The sequence below is a fragment of the Tamandua tetradactyla genome, chromosome 17 (assembly GCF_023851605.1).
Source record: "Tamandua tetradactyla isolate mTamTet1 chromosome 17, mTamTet1.pri, whole genome shotgun sequence".
In the NCBI taxonomy this organism is placed as follows: Eukaryota; Metazoa; Chordata; class Mammalia; order Pilosa; family Myrmecophagidae; genus Tamandua; species Tamandua tetradactyla.
Genome location: NC_135343.1, coordinates 46,902,419 through 46,920,179, shown reverse-complemented (window position 1 = coordinate 46,920,179; position 17,761 = coordinate 46,902,419). Strand labels below are relative to the sequence as shown.

General features: G+C 54.9%; 1 protein-coding gene across 1 annotated transcript; it reads left to right on the top strand.

Moving 5' to 3' along the window:
* Positions 1 to 2,777: 2,777 nt before the first annotated feature.
* FBXO41 (F-box protein 41) lies at positions 2,778 to 14,109 on the top strand. Its single transcript, XM_077134569.1, has 12 exons — positions 2,778 to 3,664; positions 5,768 to 5,981; positions 6,482 to 6,555; positions 6,818 to 7,176; positions 7,900 to 8,141; positions 8,387 to 8,502; positions 8,626 to 8,778; positions 8,965 to 9,060; positions 10,256 to 10,374; positions 10,559 to 10,717; positions 11,925 to 12,040; positions 12,162 to 14,109. Exons 1-12 carry the CDS (start codon positions 2,778 to 2,780, stop codon positions 12,222 to 12,224), a joined length of 2,598 nt encoding a protein of 865 aa, XP_076990684.1. The 3' UTR covers positions 12,225 to 14,109.
* Positions 14,110 to 17,761: the final 3,652 nt, after the last annotated feature.

The following is a 17,761-nucleotide window of genomic DNA, read 5'->3' as shown; positions in this document are numbered from 1 at the left end:
CATTCCTTAAAAAAAAAAAAAAAAAAACCTCCAAAATTGAAGAGGGAAGATAGGGAAAAAGAAGCCTCAGAGGTCACAGGTACATATCATAGACCAGGTCCTGCTAAACAAAATGCCCAGGGAAGGACCCTGCAGTGATCCTCCCACATGTGGCACCCAGGACGATGGACAAAGGAGACTCCCGAAGAGCAGAGTGGTTGGGTGAGCCTGGTTGGGTGAGTGTGAAGGGCCACTGAGGGGTCACCTCCTACTGGTGTGGGTTCTGGTGAGGTCCAGGGATGGAGTACCCCTGGTCTTTGTTTTCCAGGTTTGGGTTTCTTTCCTGGCAATATTAATTCGCTTAAACATTAGAAGCTTTCAGTCAATTTACATTTGGTCACTGAAAGTTGTAATTCTTGTATCAAGGGGTGGCTTGGGGGCAGGAGGAAGGGTCATCTCTTAGCAACAGGCTTCCACCCACCTCCCAGGAGCCTTTAGCTGTGTGGCCTCTCACTGGTCCCCTGTCGCTAAGTAATGCACACCCATAGTCTTGGATGGGGAGCTCCCTGGGCCCTACCCCTCAAGCTACATCCCAGCAGAAGGCTTTTATAATAGAGGCCACTGGGAAGGTACAGCAGGAGGGGTTGGTGGGGGCTGCTAAGGAGTCAGGCGCCTGTTAGGCCCCAAGCTTATCTCCCTCTGTGTTTCCAGCCTCCTAGTCCTTGCTTGAGCTGACTTTAGCTTGGAGAAGAGATCTGGCTCTTAATTACCTGATTCTCAGCCCTATTGGGTTACTGGCCTCAGGCAGAAAGGGCCTCTCTAGACAAAGCCAGAGCTTCTTCTTCTCTCTCTCAGATGGGCGCCTACGGCCAGAGAGTCTCCTTCTTGTAGGACATTACTGAAGGTCATGAAAAGTCCATACCCCAACATTCCTGCATTTTTCTACAAGTCCCCTAAAGTTCCAGCTCTGGTAGGTACATGGTCTGAACACAGAGGCAGTGGGAGACAGTTTAATCACTTGCTTTGCTGCTGAAGACAGGGTTCACCCATCTCAGGACTCTAATTGGCCAGACCTATGTCATGTTTTTACCCCTGGAGCCAGGAGTGGACCCTGGCTGATGTGGACTGAGAAAGTAGGGAAAGAAGGATGGTTCTCCAAGGTCAAAGCAGGATGCTATCACCAGGAGCAGGTGCCAGGCTGGCAAAGGGAGCAGCTGTCCCACCCATCCATCCACGTGGAATGAGCAGAAGGCAAATGGAACTGAGGAGTAGGTAAGGATGGAGAGACAGCACTGGAGTCATGGGCTTAGAGCTGTGAGTGGACAGACTGCCTGAAGAGAGGACTGAGGCAGAGGAGGCATGAAGGCAGACCTCAGTGAAGACCCCCATCAGGAGGCAGGAATTTTGGGGAGAACCAAGAGAAGAACCTAAAACGAGGCAGCATCACAGCACCCTGTGAAGATGGAGGGGTCAAAAGTGTCAACCAAGGGACAAAGTGGGCAGAGACCTTAGATGACAACTGGATTCGCTGATGAACAGGTAATCTGTGACCCCAAGGTCACAGTAGAGAGTGAAGTCCAATGGCAGCTGTTAGGAAGAGGAGGGCAGTGAGGACAAGTGTAGAGAGCCCTCAAGGCAGGAGAGGGGAGGCTGGAAGTCAAAGATGGAAGGGCTGGACAGCAGGGGTTGGGGGTTGATGAGGGGTGGGAAGGCCTGGGTGGGTTGGTGGCTTGTGCCAAAAGGGGTCTGGGGAGGATAGATAATGAGCCCTTGGGGCAAAGGGCAGGGTAGGGACATTTATTGGTGAACCACATATCGAAGAGATCAGAGAAAAGGATTTAGGTCCCTGAAGTGGCAGGGATGGGAGGGTGTGGTGCAGAAGCAGGGACCAGGCAGTGACACATGCACAGAGGTCATGGCAGGGGTGGGTGGGGTGGCATCTTACTTACAACATGGTACCAATAGTCCAGGCTGTGTGATGGATGTGGTTTGCACCAGATGGAAATAAGCATCCTCTTTTTAAGGATTTCTTTTGAGGTGTAACAAATATCCAGTCAGATACCATATAACATACTAACTTAAGTGTACTACTATATAGTGCACTAACTTAAGTGTACAGCTTGATGACTGTTTACATATGCATCCACCTGTATAACTCACTCAGGTCAAGATACAGAACATCCTCAGCATTGCCCCTTCCCAGTCCCATAGCCTCCAGGGGTAAACTATTCTGACTCTTGTCATCATCAGTTCTGGGTGCTGGAATCCTATATACACTCTTTGGTCAGGCAGATTTCATGCAACCTAATATCAAATGGATTCATCCATTTTGTGGCATGTACCTTTTCTCATTACTGAGTAGAATTCTATTATAAATCTACCACAATTTATCCATTCTCCCGTTGCTTCCAGATTGGAACTATTGTAAGTAGAACTAATGCTTCTTTTTAGGAAATCTTACTCTCGCACATGTATAGGCCCTCGCTGAGGTACCTGAACAGGCCAGCCCCCTATGGGAGGTCAGACCTTTAGTCTCCCCTAATTCCTCCATTCTGAGCACGTATTTCCTGGAAGGTCAATATCCTCACCGCAGATGGGGACGGGGGCTTGTGGGGGAAGCTGCGACCCCACCCTCCTAAGACTCATCCTCTCTCTTCCAGCCTCCTTGCCCCCGGCCGCGGGCGCCCTGAGCCTTTCCGGCCCCGCAGTGGGGCTCCCCGGCGGCCCCACATGAGCGCGCCCAGCTGACCGGAGGGGCGGCCGCCGTGGAGCCCGGGCGCAGAGGGGGCGGCGGGGCCATGGCCTCGCTGGACCTACCCTACCGCTGCCCGCGCTGCGGGGAGCACAAGCGCTTCCGGAGCCTGTCGTCGCTGCGCGCTCACCTGGAGTACAGCCACACGTACGAGACGCTCTACATCCTCTCCAAGACCAACAGCATCTGCGACGGCACGGCCGCGGCCGCCTCCGGCTTCCCGCTGGCGCCCGAGCCCGCCGCCCTGCTGGCTGTGCCTGGCGCCCGGCGCGAGGTCTTCGAAAGCACGTCCTTCCAGGGCAAGGAGCAGGTGGCCGGGCCGTCGGCTGCAGCGCCTCACCTGCTGCACCACCACCACCACCACCACGCGCCCCTCGCCCACTTCCCCGGCGACCTAGTGCCCGCCGGCCTACCCTGTGAGGAGCTGGCCGAGCCGGGCCTTGTGCCCGCCGCCGCGCGGTACGCGCTGCGTGAGATCGAGATCCCGCTGGGGGAGCTGTTCGCGCGCAAGTCCGTGGCGTCCTCAGCGTGCTCGACGCCGCCGCCCGGGCCCGGGCCCGGCCCTTGTTCCGGGCCCGCCTCCGCGTCGCCCGCGTCCCCGTCTCCTGCCGACGTGGCGTACGAGGAGGGCCTGGCGCGCCTCAAGATCCGCGCGCTGGAGAAGCTGGAAGTGGACCGGCGGTTGGAGCGGCTGAGCGAGGAGGTGGAGCAGAAGATCGCGGGCCAGGTGGGCCGGCTCCAGGCTGAACTGGAGCGCAAGGCCGCCGAGTTGGAGACGGCGCGACAGGAGAGCGCGCGGCTCGGACGGGAGAAGGAGGAGCTGGAGGAGCGCGCTTCTGAGCTCTCGCGCCAGGTGGACGTGAGCGTGGAGTTGCTGGCCTCGCTCAAGCAGGACCTGGTGCACAAAGAGCAGGAGCTCAGCCGCAAGCAGCAGTGAGTGGGGCCGCCGGGCCTTTGGGGGTGGCCCGTGAGTGTTTCTGAGTGAGCGTCTGTGTCTGTCACTGTGCCACCCCCACCGTGAGCGGGGCTGCGTGTTGGCAGTGAGTGGGTATGTCTGTGCCTGAGACCAGGGCTTTGGAATATGGAAGCTGTGGCGGTGAGCTTGTAATGGAAGTGTGTGCTAAGCGAAGAGTGAGTCTGTGGCAGTCCGGGAAGACTGTTTCTTTTCCTTTGCTGTCATCCCAGCCAAAGACAACCCCTGCGTTTGTGCACCAGATCTTATTTTCCTTAGCGGACTCAGTGACTTGGCTCAACTCTTCCCCCTCTTGTCCATCATCAGATTTTCCCTGTCTGCCATATTATTCCTAAAAACATGCCCACGTGATGTCTTTTTTCCCATCTGTCTTAGCCCCACTATCCCCTTAAACTACTGGCCTATGTCTCTCCTCCTTAAAAGTATTATTTACACTCCTTGTCTATGGTTTCTTTCCTTCCACTCTTTTTTCAATCCATCCTAATCAGGTTTTGCCTCCACCACTGTCCTTGACATCAACAATGAGGCCACATCACCATCTTACATTGGATACAGCTGACCCTTGAATCCCATTCACTTGGGTTCCAGGATGCTCTCCTGGGTTTTCCTCCTCCTATTTTTCTGTCTGCTCCTTCACAGTTGTCTTTGCTGGTTCTTCCTCATTTCTCTAGCACTTAAACGTAGGAGTTGTGAAACATGGAGGTGTTATCTGTCCCCAGTGTGATATAAGCTCCATGGGGCAGGAATTGTTCTCTATTTTCTTTGCTGCTGTGTCCCTAACACTTAGAACAGTACCTGTTGCCTAGAAGGCACAGGAACTGGTTTCCTGTGGTTGCCATAACAGAGTACCGCAAACTAGAACAACAGAATTTTGAAATTAGAACAACAGAAATTTGTTCTTTCACACTTCTAGAGGCCAAAAGTCTGAAATCAAGGTGTTGACAGGCCTGGTTCCATCTCGAGGCTCTGAGAGAGAATCCTTCCTATGCCACTCTCTTAGCTCTGATTGCTACCAACAATCCGTGGCTTGTCGCTGCGTCACTGCAACCTCTGCCTCTGTCTTTACTTGGCCTTCCCTATGTGTCTCAGATCTCCCTTCTAAGGACATTTAGGGCCTACCCTATGTCCAGGGTGATTTCATCCTGAGAGTCTAAACTTCAGTATAACTGGAAAGACTGTTTGCAAATAAGGTTGCATTCATAAGTATGGGGGGTTTGGACATGGACATAATTTTGGGGGTGGAGACACAGCTCACCCGGCCACAGTGTTGAGTAAATGTTGAAGGAACAAGTACGAATGCACTTGGGAGTGAATACTCACTCAGCTCTGTCATGTCCCATGTTTTCCTGTAACTCTTGGAGGCTGGTGCGTGCCTCTGCATCTGCGAGTCTTTCTCTCTGGGTTGATGTGACCTAACGTGGATTTTTGAATGCTTGTATATGGCTGAAAAAATGTCTGAGCATATTTGAATGCCTTTGAGCCCCACACTCAAAGGGGCATACCCAAGAAAGACTGCAGTATGGCTACACGTGTGTGAGTGTGTGGGGCTGCCCATGGAGTTGTGCATTGGGCTTTGTTGGAGGGTGGGGTGGATGGGTACATGTGTGTGGCTATGTGACTCTGAGTACACACCTGTGAGTGTTTCTATGTTGGGAGATTGTGTGACTGAGCACATCTGACTGAGCACATGCATTCTGAATGTGCAGTGGATGTGTCTAGGTATGGTAGAGAGCTGGGTGGGCCTGGATGTGTGACCGTGTGTACCCGGCAGTGTTTCTGGTGGGAGGCAGTGGCTGTGTGTGGCAGTACAACTATGGGGAGCAGGGGGCTCTTACTGTGCGTCTTGCTGGCTGGATGAGGCAGCCATGTGAGTGAGCCTTTCTGGGTGTGACAATGTCTTGTGCCCAGTGTGCCTGGGCTGGTGTGCACATGCCTAGGTGACCAGGTGCAGACAGCTGCACACAGCCATGTTCAGAGTCTCTACCCCCAGGCCAAGGTCTTTCGGCAGAGGGTGGGTGGGCAGCCAGGCAGAAGCAGTGGGTAAGAGACTGCTCCGGGCCCAGGGAGGTGGTACAGATTGACCAGTTCCTGAAGGAGACAGCAGCACGGGAGGCCAGCGCCAAGTTGCGACTGCAGCAGTTCATTGAGGAGCTCCTGGAGCGGGCAGACCGTGCTGAGCGCCAACTGCAGGTCATCAGCAGCAGCTGTGGCAGCACACCCAGCGCCAGCCTGGGGCGCGGGGGTGCTGGGCCTAGCACCCGGGGCCCAGGCAGGATGGTGAGTGAGTACCCACCCACCTTCTCTCCTTCCCTGGCACACCTGGCCCCCTCTAGGTCCCCCTGCTGCCTGCCATCCCCCCTGTAATGCTCCATGCTTCCCTTCTTTGGCTCCTTCCCCATGGGTAGGCTCCAGACCTGAAGTAGGGGACCCAGGAAAAGGGGAGCAATTGGGCAGAAGCGCTGGCCCCTGAGAGAATAGAAAGATAGCCCTTTGGCCCTGGTCCTCAGGAACCCATCTCTGCCCGTTCCTGCAAATGAGACCCCAGGAACCATGAGCCAGGGTCTGGGGTACTGAATGGGTGTGGGGTGGGGGCTGGTGAGCCTGCCTATCTGGGCTGTCTGTCTGTCCATTCGTCCATCTTTCCCAACTTTTTTCCTTCTTCTCTCTCCTTTCCCTCCTCTCTTCTCTCCATCTTGTGCCCTATTTCTCCTGCTCCTTCTCATCCTCTTGCCTCCTCTGCCCCTCCATTCTTTCCCTCCTGCTCTGGGGGCCCACAGCGAGAGCACCACGCGGGCCCAGCCATGCCTAGCACATTCGCCGTGTCACGGCATGGCTCCTCTCCCAGCACAGGGTAAGCCTCGGGCCTGGCCCACCCCACACAGCCCACCCTCACCCTGGAAAGATGCCCTGGCCCTCTGGATGGCTGACCCATCTGGAGGCTCGTCTACTCCTCTCCCAGCCCTCCTTGGATCACCTATGTCTGCCATTCCACACTCTAGGGGCCTCTTGGAAATCAGGATGGGGTGGGCTGCCCCCGCTGGTGGTAGGGGTCGGTTGGGGAGTTTGGGCAGGCCTTGCCCCTCGCCCTCACCATCCGGTCCACCCCGCGCCAGGGCCTCCAACCGTGTGCCTGCCGCATCCCAGAGCTCAGGCTGCTATGACAGCGACAGTCTGGAGCTGCCCCGCCCAGAAGAGGGGGTCTCTGAGGACGGTGGCCCTGGGGTCTTGGGCACACAGGCCCAGGGTGCCAGTGGCGGCTCGGACCGGTCCCAGCCCCCTCGCAGCTCAGGCTTGCGGCGCCAGGCCATCCAGAACTGGCAGCGCAGACCCCGCCGGCACAGCACTGAGGGGGAGGAAGGTGACGTCTCAGACGTGGGCTCCCGAACCACCGAGTCAGAGGCTGAGGGTCCTTCGGATGCCCCTCGTCCCGGGCCTGCTGCTGCCGGGCCCTTGAGCAGCTGCCGGCTCTCGGGTAAGTGCTGGGAGGGTGGGCAGCGAGGCCAGCCATCCCCATGAAGACTCCTCCCCCTTGTCCTACACCTGCCCACACTGAGAATGGCAAACTCCCTCCTGCTCAGCACCCATCGAGCCTGCAGCAAAAGGTGCTCAGGGTGCGTGTGTCACAGGATGCCACGTCTAGGGGGTCCATTCATCTGGTAGGTTCATGAACATTTCTAGGAGAACCGTTGTGTTGGTTCCAAGCTCTGCAGGGTAGGGAGAAGCCCCCTCCCATATACACCGACCCGTGCATGTATGTGCAGGGTCAGGGGCTGGGGCTCCAGGGTGAGGAGGCGGGAGCTGAGGACATGCAGCTGCATCCAGCTGTTATTGTGTGGGGTGCCCCTCACCTGCCTTCTGTTCTCAGCTGCCTGGCACCTGCTAATCCCCCCAACCCCTTTCCTTCTCCAGACCTGACTCCATTGCCTCACTGTGGTGCTAGGGGGTGGGTTTGGACTGCTTTATTATACTTATTAAAAAGAAAGTTGACTTGAAGAAGGGATACTTTTTAATAATTCCCAAAATAAGGGAGAGGCCTCTTGGCCCACCTCCCAAGATGCTGCACACCCCCACCCCCCGACCCCTGCCCAGCATGGGCCTCATGACCCCTGCTTCTCAGCTCCTACCCCGACCCAGCATCCCACACACACATCCCCACACAGGCCTTTGACCTGCCCTCCCTGCCCCCATTTTGCAGCCCGTCCAGACGTAGGCGGTGGGCGGGGTCGGCGAGCCGAGAGGGGCAGCCCCTCCCGCTCCAACGAGGTCATTAGTCCAGAGATCCTGAAAATGCGCGCAGCCCTGTTCTGCATCTTTACCTACCTGGACACACGCACGCTGCTGCACGCTGCCGAGGTCTGCCGGGACTGGCGCTTTGTGGCCCGCCACCCCGCCGTGTGGACACGGGTGCTGCTGGAGAATGCCCGCGTCTGCTCCAAGGTGCCCGCCTCTGCTACACACCCCCCCCCCCACCCCCCACCCCCCCCGTCCCGCACCTCCCATTCACTCCTGCTGTGAATCTGCCCTCCCCTTGCCAGAGTCTGGCCTCCCTGGAAGGAGCCCCTCAGGGTCTCATCCTTCTGACCCTTATAATACCCCAGCTCCAGCCTGCCCCCCACCACTCAGGGAGCTTCCTGTCCTGGGCTGGTCCCCCTCATCCGCAGGTGGCCCCTCTCTCCCCACAGTTCCTGGCAATGCTGGCTCAGTGGTGCACCCAGGCCCACTCGCTGACCCTGCAGAACCTGAAGCCCCGACAGCGGGGCAAGAAGGAGAGCAAGGAAGAGTATGCCAGGAGCACCCGGTGAGGCCCCGCGGCGGGTGGGTAGGGGTGAGAGACTCCCATGTCCCTGGTCCAGAATTGAATGGGAATGCTTCCAATGGGAGGTGGCCCCAAGCAGTTCCCTCATCTCCTGGTCATCCCCAGGGGCTGCCTGGAAGCAGGACTGGAGTCCCTGCTGAAGGCGGCAGGGGGGAACCTGCTGATTCTGCGCATCTCCCACTGTCCCAACGTCCTCACTGACCGCTCACTCTGGCTGGCCAGCTGCTACTGCCGCGCCCTGCAGGCCGTCACCTACAGGTAGGTTCTCCCCACCCGAAGCCAGGCTCCTACACCTCAGGGGACCAAGGGGTCCACGGCCTCTGCATTCCCTCTCCCAAGGCCAGCAGGTGAAGGGACCCAAGAGCTTTGTGGCCAGAGGGGAGGGAATCTCGGCCAGAGTAGAGACCACCAGGATGGGTGGCCCCAGCTTTGTCTTTCCCACAGGAGCGCCACAGATCCTGTGGGCCACGAGGTCATTTGGGCTCTAGGTGCTGGCTGCAGAGAGATTGTCTCCCTCCAGGTGGCGCCACTCCACCCCTGGTGAGCTACAGCAGGGTGGGGGAGGGGCTGGGCTGGCTGGGCTGAGGCCGTAGATCTGTGCCCCCCACCCCCACCCGGGTCAGGGAGACAGATTCACATACATCAAGCCGTGTGTTTAGGTAATGAAGAGTAGGTGTTAGGGGCAGAGCTTTTAATCAGCTACGGGGTCAGGTCTGGCTTGCTAGCTCTGCAACTGTGGGCCACCCAGGCATGTCTCAGTTTCTCAGCCTGCAAAGTGATGGTGACATTAGGAATCTATTAACTTCATTAGCGTAGTTGCTGAATCAGATGAGGTTGTGTATGTAAACCTGCAGGGCACACAGTAGGTGTTCAATAAATTCTGGTCTTCTAGGGCCCCCCCAGTGCCACTCCACTAAAACCCAGGTGAAAGTGGACACTTCCCTGCCTCGATTCCCATAGCACCTTGTCCTGACCCCTCCTGTGGTACATTTTACAATCATTTCTTTGTATTTCGATCTCCTACACTAGACTCCCTGTTCTTGGGGGCCCTGGGACCAAGCGTAGAGCAAACGCTAAGATGTCTGTTGCCTGGATGAGTGTTAAGAGAAGCAGCGAGTTTGGTGTGCTTGGTTTGGGCAGATCTAAAGGAAGGCTGGGCAAGATGAGAAGGGCCTTGCTAACAGGTTCAGGTGTTTGCATTTTATCCAAGCAAGTGCTGAGAAGCCATTGTGGGATTTAGGTTTTGAGAGAAAGGAAAGAAGATCATATTGGTCATGTCCCGTATGTCCTTTGTAGTCCCCCACCCCAGCCCAGGCTGCCCATTCCCTGAGGGCAGGGACCGCATCTGTATCATTCTTCTTGGGCCTTTTGGTTGTGGGCTGTACTACACAGACTTGATGAGCATGTGCTGAATGAGTGAGTGAGTGATCGTGTGAATGAATGGCTCGCTGTCAGCAGTGCAGGTCATGGACTGGCAGGAGACTTGGTGCTATAATCCAGACACATGTTGATGGTCATCTGAGCTGTGGGTTCAGGAGTTATTCCAGAGTCCAAATACTGGATTTGATGAAAGCTGAGGAAGGAGGAGTCAGAAATGAGCCTAGGTTTCTGGCTTAAGTAACTAGATGCTTCATGGGGCCCTTGCTTGAGAGGGGACCCAGAGGAGGAGCAGGCTTGGGGGTGTCATGCATCCAGAGGCCTCCCTAACTCCATCTTCCCTGCCCCAATTCTCCAGCCAGCAGCCCACACGCTTCAGTAACCGCTGCCTGCAGATGATCGGTCGCTGTTGGCCCCACCTCCGGGCCCTGGGAGTTGGTGGTGCCGGCTGTGGGGTGCAGGGCCTTGCTTCCTTAGGTGAGTTTCTTCTTGGAGTTGGGGTGGGGGTTGGTGGGAGCCAGGCACGGGTGCAAAGGCTGCACTGTTCATTAAATCCCAGAGAGAATCTGAGGTTTCTACCCAAGCACCAGGGCACCGGGGTGGGAGGTGGCCTGGAGACTTGTTAGTTAGCAGGACCTCATCTCTTCCTTCTCCTCCTCAGCGAGAAACTGCATGCGGCTGCAGGTCCTCGAGCTGGACCACGTGTCAGAAATCACCCAGGAGGTGGCGGCTGAGGTCTGCCGGGAAGGCCTGAAGGGGCTGGAGATGCTGGTTCTGACCGCCACCCCTGTCACCCCCAAGGCCCTGCTGCACTTCAACAGTGAGCAGCAGGGGAACGCGGGATGGGGCACAGCCGTCACCCCTCACTGTGTCCTGTCAGAAAGTACCTCTCCTAATCATGCTGGGGTCAGGCTGACTGGGGTTCTGGTCCTGGCTTTGACACCAATGCCTTCGCAAGCCCCTCTGGCTTTTGAGACTTGCCCGAGTCTGGCCCAGGTAGCTCAGCTCAGTAGAATTTACCGCCATGTACTCTGTCTATGTTGGAAACATGAGGAATCCCCTGGTGTCTGCCCCCGAGTACAGACTAGTTAAGAACACAGGTTCTGGAGCTGGACTGACCTAGTCCCAATTCTGGCCCCACCACTCATCAGCTGTGTAACTTTGGGCAAGTTATCATCCCTCTCTGAGTCCTGTATCCCCATCTTCTAAGCCACCTTTCTAGAATAGTTGGGAGAATTAAACAAAATGATGTGTGTAAGCCCGTGGGGATAGTTGTCAGTGTGAGGATACCTCTATTCCTGGCATGAACTTCAAACCAAACCTCCTCTGGCCCCCTCTCTCCTTGAACTATCCATTCCATTTCCCGTCACTGCTCTATCTTCACTGAGGACATGGGCTCCCAGCTCAGGCTTCTCACACCCAAAGGCAACCCTGCATCCTGACTATTTACTTGGTTCCTTTACCTTTTTGTCTCTAGGGTCCTCTTCACTCTCCTTCAGCTTCCCAGCCAGGCCTGGACCACTAAAACCAACTGCTCAGCCTCCAAAGTCACAATCTTCAGGCCCCCTCCAGTTCTTGGCCTTCTTCCTCTTCTCTGACTGAGAGACACCCAGTCCCTTCAGCCTTCTGCTGCTTACTCATTTACTCCATCTTCCCCTCCTTTGTGCTCCAACTTAAACCATTGACCTCCTCTCGCTCACTGTGTTTCTGACAGTTCCTTTCCAAAAGCCTAGCCCTTGCACAGCTGTCTTCTCAGATGGGAAGAGCCCCCACACAATTGGCTGGTGCCCAGTCCTCCTCCCAGGGAACGCTGCCCCCTACCTCTTCCTCAACCCCATCTTCTACCTTCTCCCCAAGGGTATCATAAGCCCCTAAAGGTCTGAGTCTTCTCTGCTCTTTGTTTTCAATGGCTGCCTCATGATCATCTTTCAGTGGGGATCTGATGGTTTAATTCATTAATGAGGGAGAGGAGAAAGCCCGATTGCACAGGCCAAACATGGACCCCCACCTAACCTACCTTTTCCTAGGCATTTGCCGGAACCTCAAATCCATTGTGGTCCAGATTGGGATTGCTGATTATTTCAAAGAGCCCAGCAGCCCTGAGGCCCAGAAGCTGTTTGAGGACATGGTGACAAAACTCCAGGTAAGGGGCTGACTCAAGCAGCATCCCTAGGCTGGAACTGGGGTGACCCTGGGTCAGTGTGGTGGGAGGGACCTGCCTGCCGCCCTGGTCCTGGAGAACTAACTCAGGGTTTGGCCTGCAGGCCCTGCGGCGGAGGCCCGGCTTTTCCAAGATCCTGCACATCAAAGTGGACAGTGGCTGCTAACCCGGGTGGGGGGGCAGCAGGGCCCCCACCAGCCCCACACCAGGGCACTCTCTTTGGACCTCCAGAGGGACCCTGCTTTGGATTGGACCTTCAGAGGCCTAGCATTGAGATCTCCAGCTTCCCAAGGAGGGGTTGTCAGTTTCCTTTCCTTCTCCTGGGACAACAGAGCAGAAGGTCTGACCCCTGGCACTGCCTGTCCAGGGCAAGGGCTCTGATGGAAGCAGCCCTCTGACCCCCACCTACTCCTAGCTGAAGCAGCCTTCTGGGTAAAGGCAGTGAGGAACTGAGGCAGCACCAGCACCTGGCATCATTGCCCAGGGGACCTGCAATCACAGCCTAGTGGCTCCTCACCTGCTTGGGCAGCTCCTACCTCTGCCTGAGGCCCAGCTCCCCGTCAGGGGTTCTGCCAGGCCTCACGGCAGAGGGGCAACACAAGGCAGCTCAAACTTGGGTTCTTCTACTCTGCCCTACCCTGTCCCCGGCCCTCCATGGGACACCCACTTGGGCTCTGGTCCACTTTCTCCAGGGAGAACCCAGGTGGGCCTATGGACCTGCAGTCAGCTGGAAGTTGGGGAGTGGGAATGCTGTGGGTAGTGAACACGGGTGAGGTGTGTCTGGAAGGGCGAAATCTCTACCCAGAACTTCTCCAGGATATTGAGACCACTCTTCCCAGAGGAAAATCATCAGGTAGAGAAAGCTTGAGTGTTTATTTCTGTAAGACAAGATCCCTCCTCTCAGCCACCACACACCAGAGCTGAAAGGTGCATGCTTCTATACCTAGCATCCATTTCCAAGCCTCTAGAAGGTTAAGGTCCCAGCCTTGGGAGACCCTGTCAGCAGGGAGAAGTTCCTGTTCTCCAGAAGTTTCCTTCTAATCCAGGTGCTTGGACAGGAATCTGGTGGCTTTAGGGTCCCCAAGGGTGTCTGGGAGGGAGTCACTGGGTAGCCCTCTGTGCTTGGAACCTGGAGGAGGCCTAGAGAAGGATGCCTTGGTTTACTTCCCTATCTAGCGAGCTTGGTTGAAGATATGGCCTTGGCAGGGAGCCAGACCCACAAGACCATGAAAGAGGAGGCTCATCCTCAACACCACCCCCCACCCACCCTGCACTGGCCCCCTGGGCTGAGGGGTGCACTGGGGATCTTCTTTTTGGGGGCTGTGTTGGGGCCTGAGCCACAGAACAAGTGGGAGTTTCTACTGATCCTTGTACAGTTCCCGAAAAGACCAGGTCCTTGTGTTAGGGCTCCAAAGACTCAGGTCTTCCCAGTTCCTCCTCTCTAAACTTCCCCCAAGGCTCAGAGGCCCTGGGTCCTGCCAACCTCCATTTGGAAAGTCCTTCTAGATATCTAACCCAGATCCACCTTTGGGTTTCCTTCTCTCCTGCACAGAACTGGCTCCCAGCCTCCAGGCTGACTGGTCTCAGTCAGGGCCGGTGTCTTCTCCTTGCCTAGTCCTCTCCAGGATCCAGGTTTCTTCCTGGCTTAGACACCAAGCCCCAGCCCACGTTACCTTGTATTGACACCTCCCAAGCAGGGGTCTAACAGGCTTGCTGGGCACCCAACTTCCCTGGCTCTGTCCCAGCTCTTCATTGTTGTTGACTTTTCATCCTGCGGCTTGTTCTGTCCCTCCCCTTTGCAGATCCAAAATACCAAGGGTGTCATCTTGGCACTTCCCTGTCCAGAGCCTTGGCTGTGTGTGGCACAATAACCACCCCCCCCCCCCTTCCCAGAGCAACTGGGCCCTTGCCTCCCCAGCCCAGTCCCTAGGAGGCATGGAAAGGAGAAATAACTTTCTGCTGTCATCCAGGGGCCTGGAGGGAGATGAAGGTTCACTCCAGGCCTGAGTGCTCTGTAGCCTCTGTTCCTGATGACCCCAGAACTAGAGGTGCTGCCCTCCCTGTATCCTGGACAGAGCACAGAGGGTTGCCCTGCTTGGCCAGTCTGCCCAGCTGAGGGGCTCTTCCTGCCCTGGGAACCTCCACTTCCAAATAGAAGGCCTTGTGCAGTTTCTCCTAGGCACCACTCATTGGAGTGACTGGTATCAGGGCCTGCCATTTTCAGGGCCATGACCTCCAGTGGGAGAGGTGGTGGTGAAAGCTGATATTGGTTGTAGGTGTTTGTTCATTCACTCATTCATTCATTCATGCAGCAGCCCTGAGCATACCACCAGCACTAAGGGCAAAAGGGTGAACAAGACCCCTCTCCTCACTAATTAGTGGGAAGTTGGCCACCCACGGGTTTGGTTATTTCCAGAAAATCCAGTAAGTTCCTCACCCTGTATTCTCCAGCTCTGTGGAAAAGATGTGTAGGAGTATGTTTCACAGGCCCAGCCCCTGCCAGTGGTGATGACATGTCCCAGCATGTCCCACTACATATCTGCCCCTAAGGCTGGCATATGTGTATGTCCTGGCTTTCATGTTTTCTGGGAACTGGCAGCTTTGCAGCACCCCAGCTCCAACAATAGCTTGATATTATTCTTTTGCCTCTCCTTGGAAACAGCACTGATGCTGAGTGGGGAGCTTTTGCTTGCTAAGACGTTGCACTTACTCTCCTTTGACAACCATACAGCAAGGACTGAGGATGGGGATCAGGGATGAAGCTTTCTGGAAGCACCTCATCCCATTCTCACCACCCAAAGGGGAGTTCTCCCCATTTCATACCTAATTAAGATGCAAAAGAGAGGAGTCTTGGGCTCCTGGTGGGGGGGGGGTTGGCTTATTTGCCTGGAGTACATGGTTTTATTCAGGCTGTTTTCCCACAATTCTGGCAAGAAGCAAGGAGGTGGCTGGATCCCTGCAGGGAGGGAGTGGGCGTCCCAGAACCATGTCTTTTCACTTGTCAGGAGAGACTAAGGACGTGGCATCTTGTTTCCTTAGTCCTGTGATGGAATTTGAGCCAGCCTCTCAGGAACTGCTTCAAAAAGAGGCCTCCTCCCCAAGGCCTGCTGCTCCACGATTTGGCTCTCTTTTCATTGACTTTGGGTCCTATCTGTCCTCTGGTTTTGGGTTCATTCTTTGGACAAGGGTTGGGGAGCTACCCAGGCCCCAACACCTGAAAGGCACTAAGTTGGAAACCTTCCCAGAGTGACTACTGGAGACAAAGGCCCAGTTCCTGGGGGATATGGAATAAAACCAGGACAACTTTGAGTGGTTACAGGGTCTGGGTGTTCAGGAAATGGTTCAAACCACAGGGACCCATCCCAACCCATGGATCCCTATGAGTGTCTCTCTCTTAGGAGCCTGGTACTTTTCTCTACCCCTGGTGGCCATGATCTATCACCCAGCCTTTTCCCAGGCCTACAGACCTGTATATATTCCTGTGTATTGTGTGTATTTATTCCTGGACAGGTATATTTATCTGCAGCCCTTGCCTGAGGATAAGGCTTGGGGTAGGTGACGATCAGAAGACCAGGGCCAACTGAGGGAACCAGACCCCAACCCCTTGGGACCAACCCCAGCCAGTCCCACGACTGCCCTGACAAGCAGGTACACTTCTCCACCATGGGTCCCAGCCTCCCCTGCTAACAATGACTCCAAGGTAACTTGGCCTTGGGAGACCCTGCCTCTGCTCTGCCCCTGAAGGGGGACTTGAGTTCAGGGGCCAAGGGCTCGGGTGATGGAAGCTTTGCCTTGTGGCTGATGCAAGTAGGCTTGGTTCTAGCAGGTACTGCTGGTGGGGACCTCCCCAACTGTCCCCAGGCCTTGCCTTCCCTGATAGGCTGCAATAGGCCTGAGCAGTAAGAGGGTAGATCCTCAGCCCAAGCACATTAAGGCCAAGGAGTAGAGAGCAGCTTTTGGTTCTACTTTTCTGAAGTGGTGCCTGTACCTTCAGCCCTCAGTGGGGACTTCCCTGGCTCCACTTCTCTGCCCCAACCAGGCATTGCCATTCCAGCACTTTGCACCACGTCACCCAGTTGCCCTTTGCCGAATGTACCCAAGTGTTTGTATCTAAAAGGGCTTATGGGCACCAGAGAATTTATGGCTTTGTATCCAATAAAAGATGGTGAAACTGGAATATCCACCCCAGGGAAGTAAATGGTTATGTGGCCTTGTCAGTTTCCCACAACAACCTTTCTATAGCTAAGATGCACCAAGACAGAGAGCATCTATGGAATGAATGCATTACAAAAACCTTTCTCAGAGCTGCAAGAAAAGCTGGAGAGAGGTCAGCCAGATTATTGTCCCCCCACAGCTCCTGCCTGCTTTCAGTGCCTGCACCTGGGTAAGCCCTTGTATCACTCCCGACTCCTGGGAGAGGCAACCTTCCAGAGAAAACCTGGCATAAGGGCAGCAGGGGCAACAAGCACTGTACCTGGGTAAGCCCAACTCCTTAGGAGGCTCAGGCTGGCTGATCAGGCCATGACCTAGGGGAGACACCAAGTTCTCCATCATGGCCTGATCCCATTTTGCAAAATGGGGGTCCTGCACTGATTACCTGGGTCTTAAAATATTTAAAACCACAAAAAACAGGTGCTTAGGCTTAAACTGTGCCTCAACTTCGAGCAAGAAGAATGAACTTTTAATCCCCACAACTCTGTTAGCTAGCGCTTCTATTCATTGTACAGGTAGAAGGGCTGAGGCTCAGAAAAGTTTAAGTGTACCTATGAAGTCAGAAGGGATGCCAGACTCAAAGGCCTGAACCTGCCTACTGCCCCATTTTAACTGCGTTATCTAACCAGGAATGGCTAGACTCAGAAACTTATTTTTAAATAACTTCCCAGTTTTAGACTGTAAAAACTTCAGTGGCTCAAGGTGACATAATTATTTACCTCCAATTCAACAATTACCAACTATAGCTAGCTGCAGGCCAGCTATCAAAACTACTGTAAAAAGAGGCAGTACTTAAGACACTGCTGGATTCCCAGTTGATCTTTACTGGAAAAGATCAAACATCCATGGTACATAAGAAAGTTGTAGGGATCCCAAGGTCACTCATTGGTGGTTGAACTGAAAAGACCAGTCAGGTGCTCTTTCAGCCATCTCCTCAGAAGATTTCTAAGAGGTAACGAGTTCAGAGAGGATATGGCCTTCCTAAGACATCTCTTCAAGAACTCTGAACCTCAAGACCTTAAGCAAGGGAGGTCAAAAGACTGACCCCAAAGAACAGGGAGATAGAAGGCACAAACAAGGCAATGCAACACATTTACTCAAACCCAGAGAAAGCCTGGGGATGTGCTGGGTAGGCCAGGCAGGCTGATGGGCCCAAGGCTACCTACGATGTCAAAAAAAAAAGGAAAAGACTTCACATCTCCCAGCCACTTCTGGGACTAAGGGTGTAACCAAAGTGAAACTTCCAGACAAGGGCCATTCTAGTGGAGCTCACCTTTTTGTAAAGCCATGTTTTCCTTATCTGACCCTACATCATAAAACAAGGCCTGGCAGTCAACCTACACCCTGCCTTGAACAGTCTCTAGAGGTTGTTAAGGACTTAGCCCAAAGGAAGGAAACTATCTCTCTTTTCTGCCTGTTGGCTAAGCACATACAAAGTTAAAATTCTTAGCTGTAGTCCAACACTTTATAAGTGAAACTGCCACATTCAAA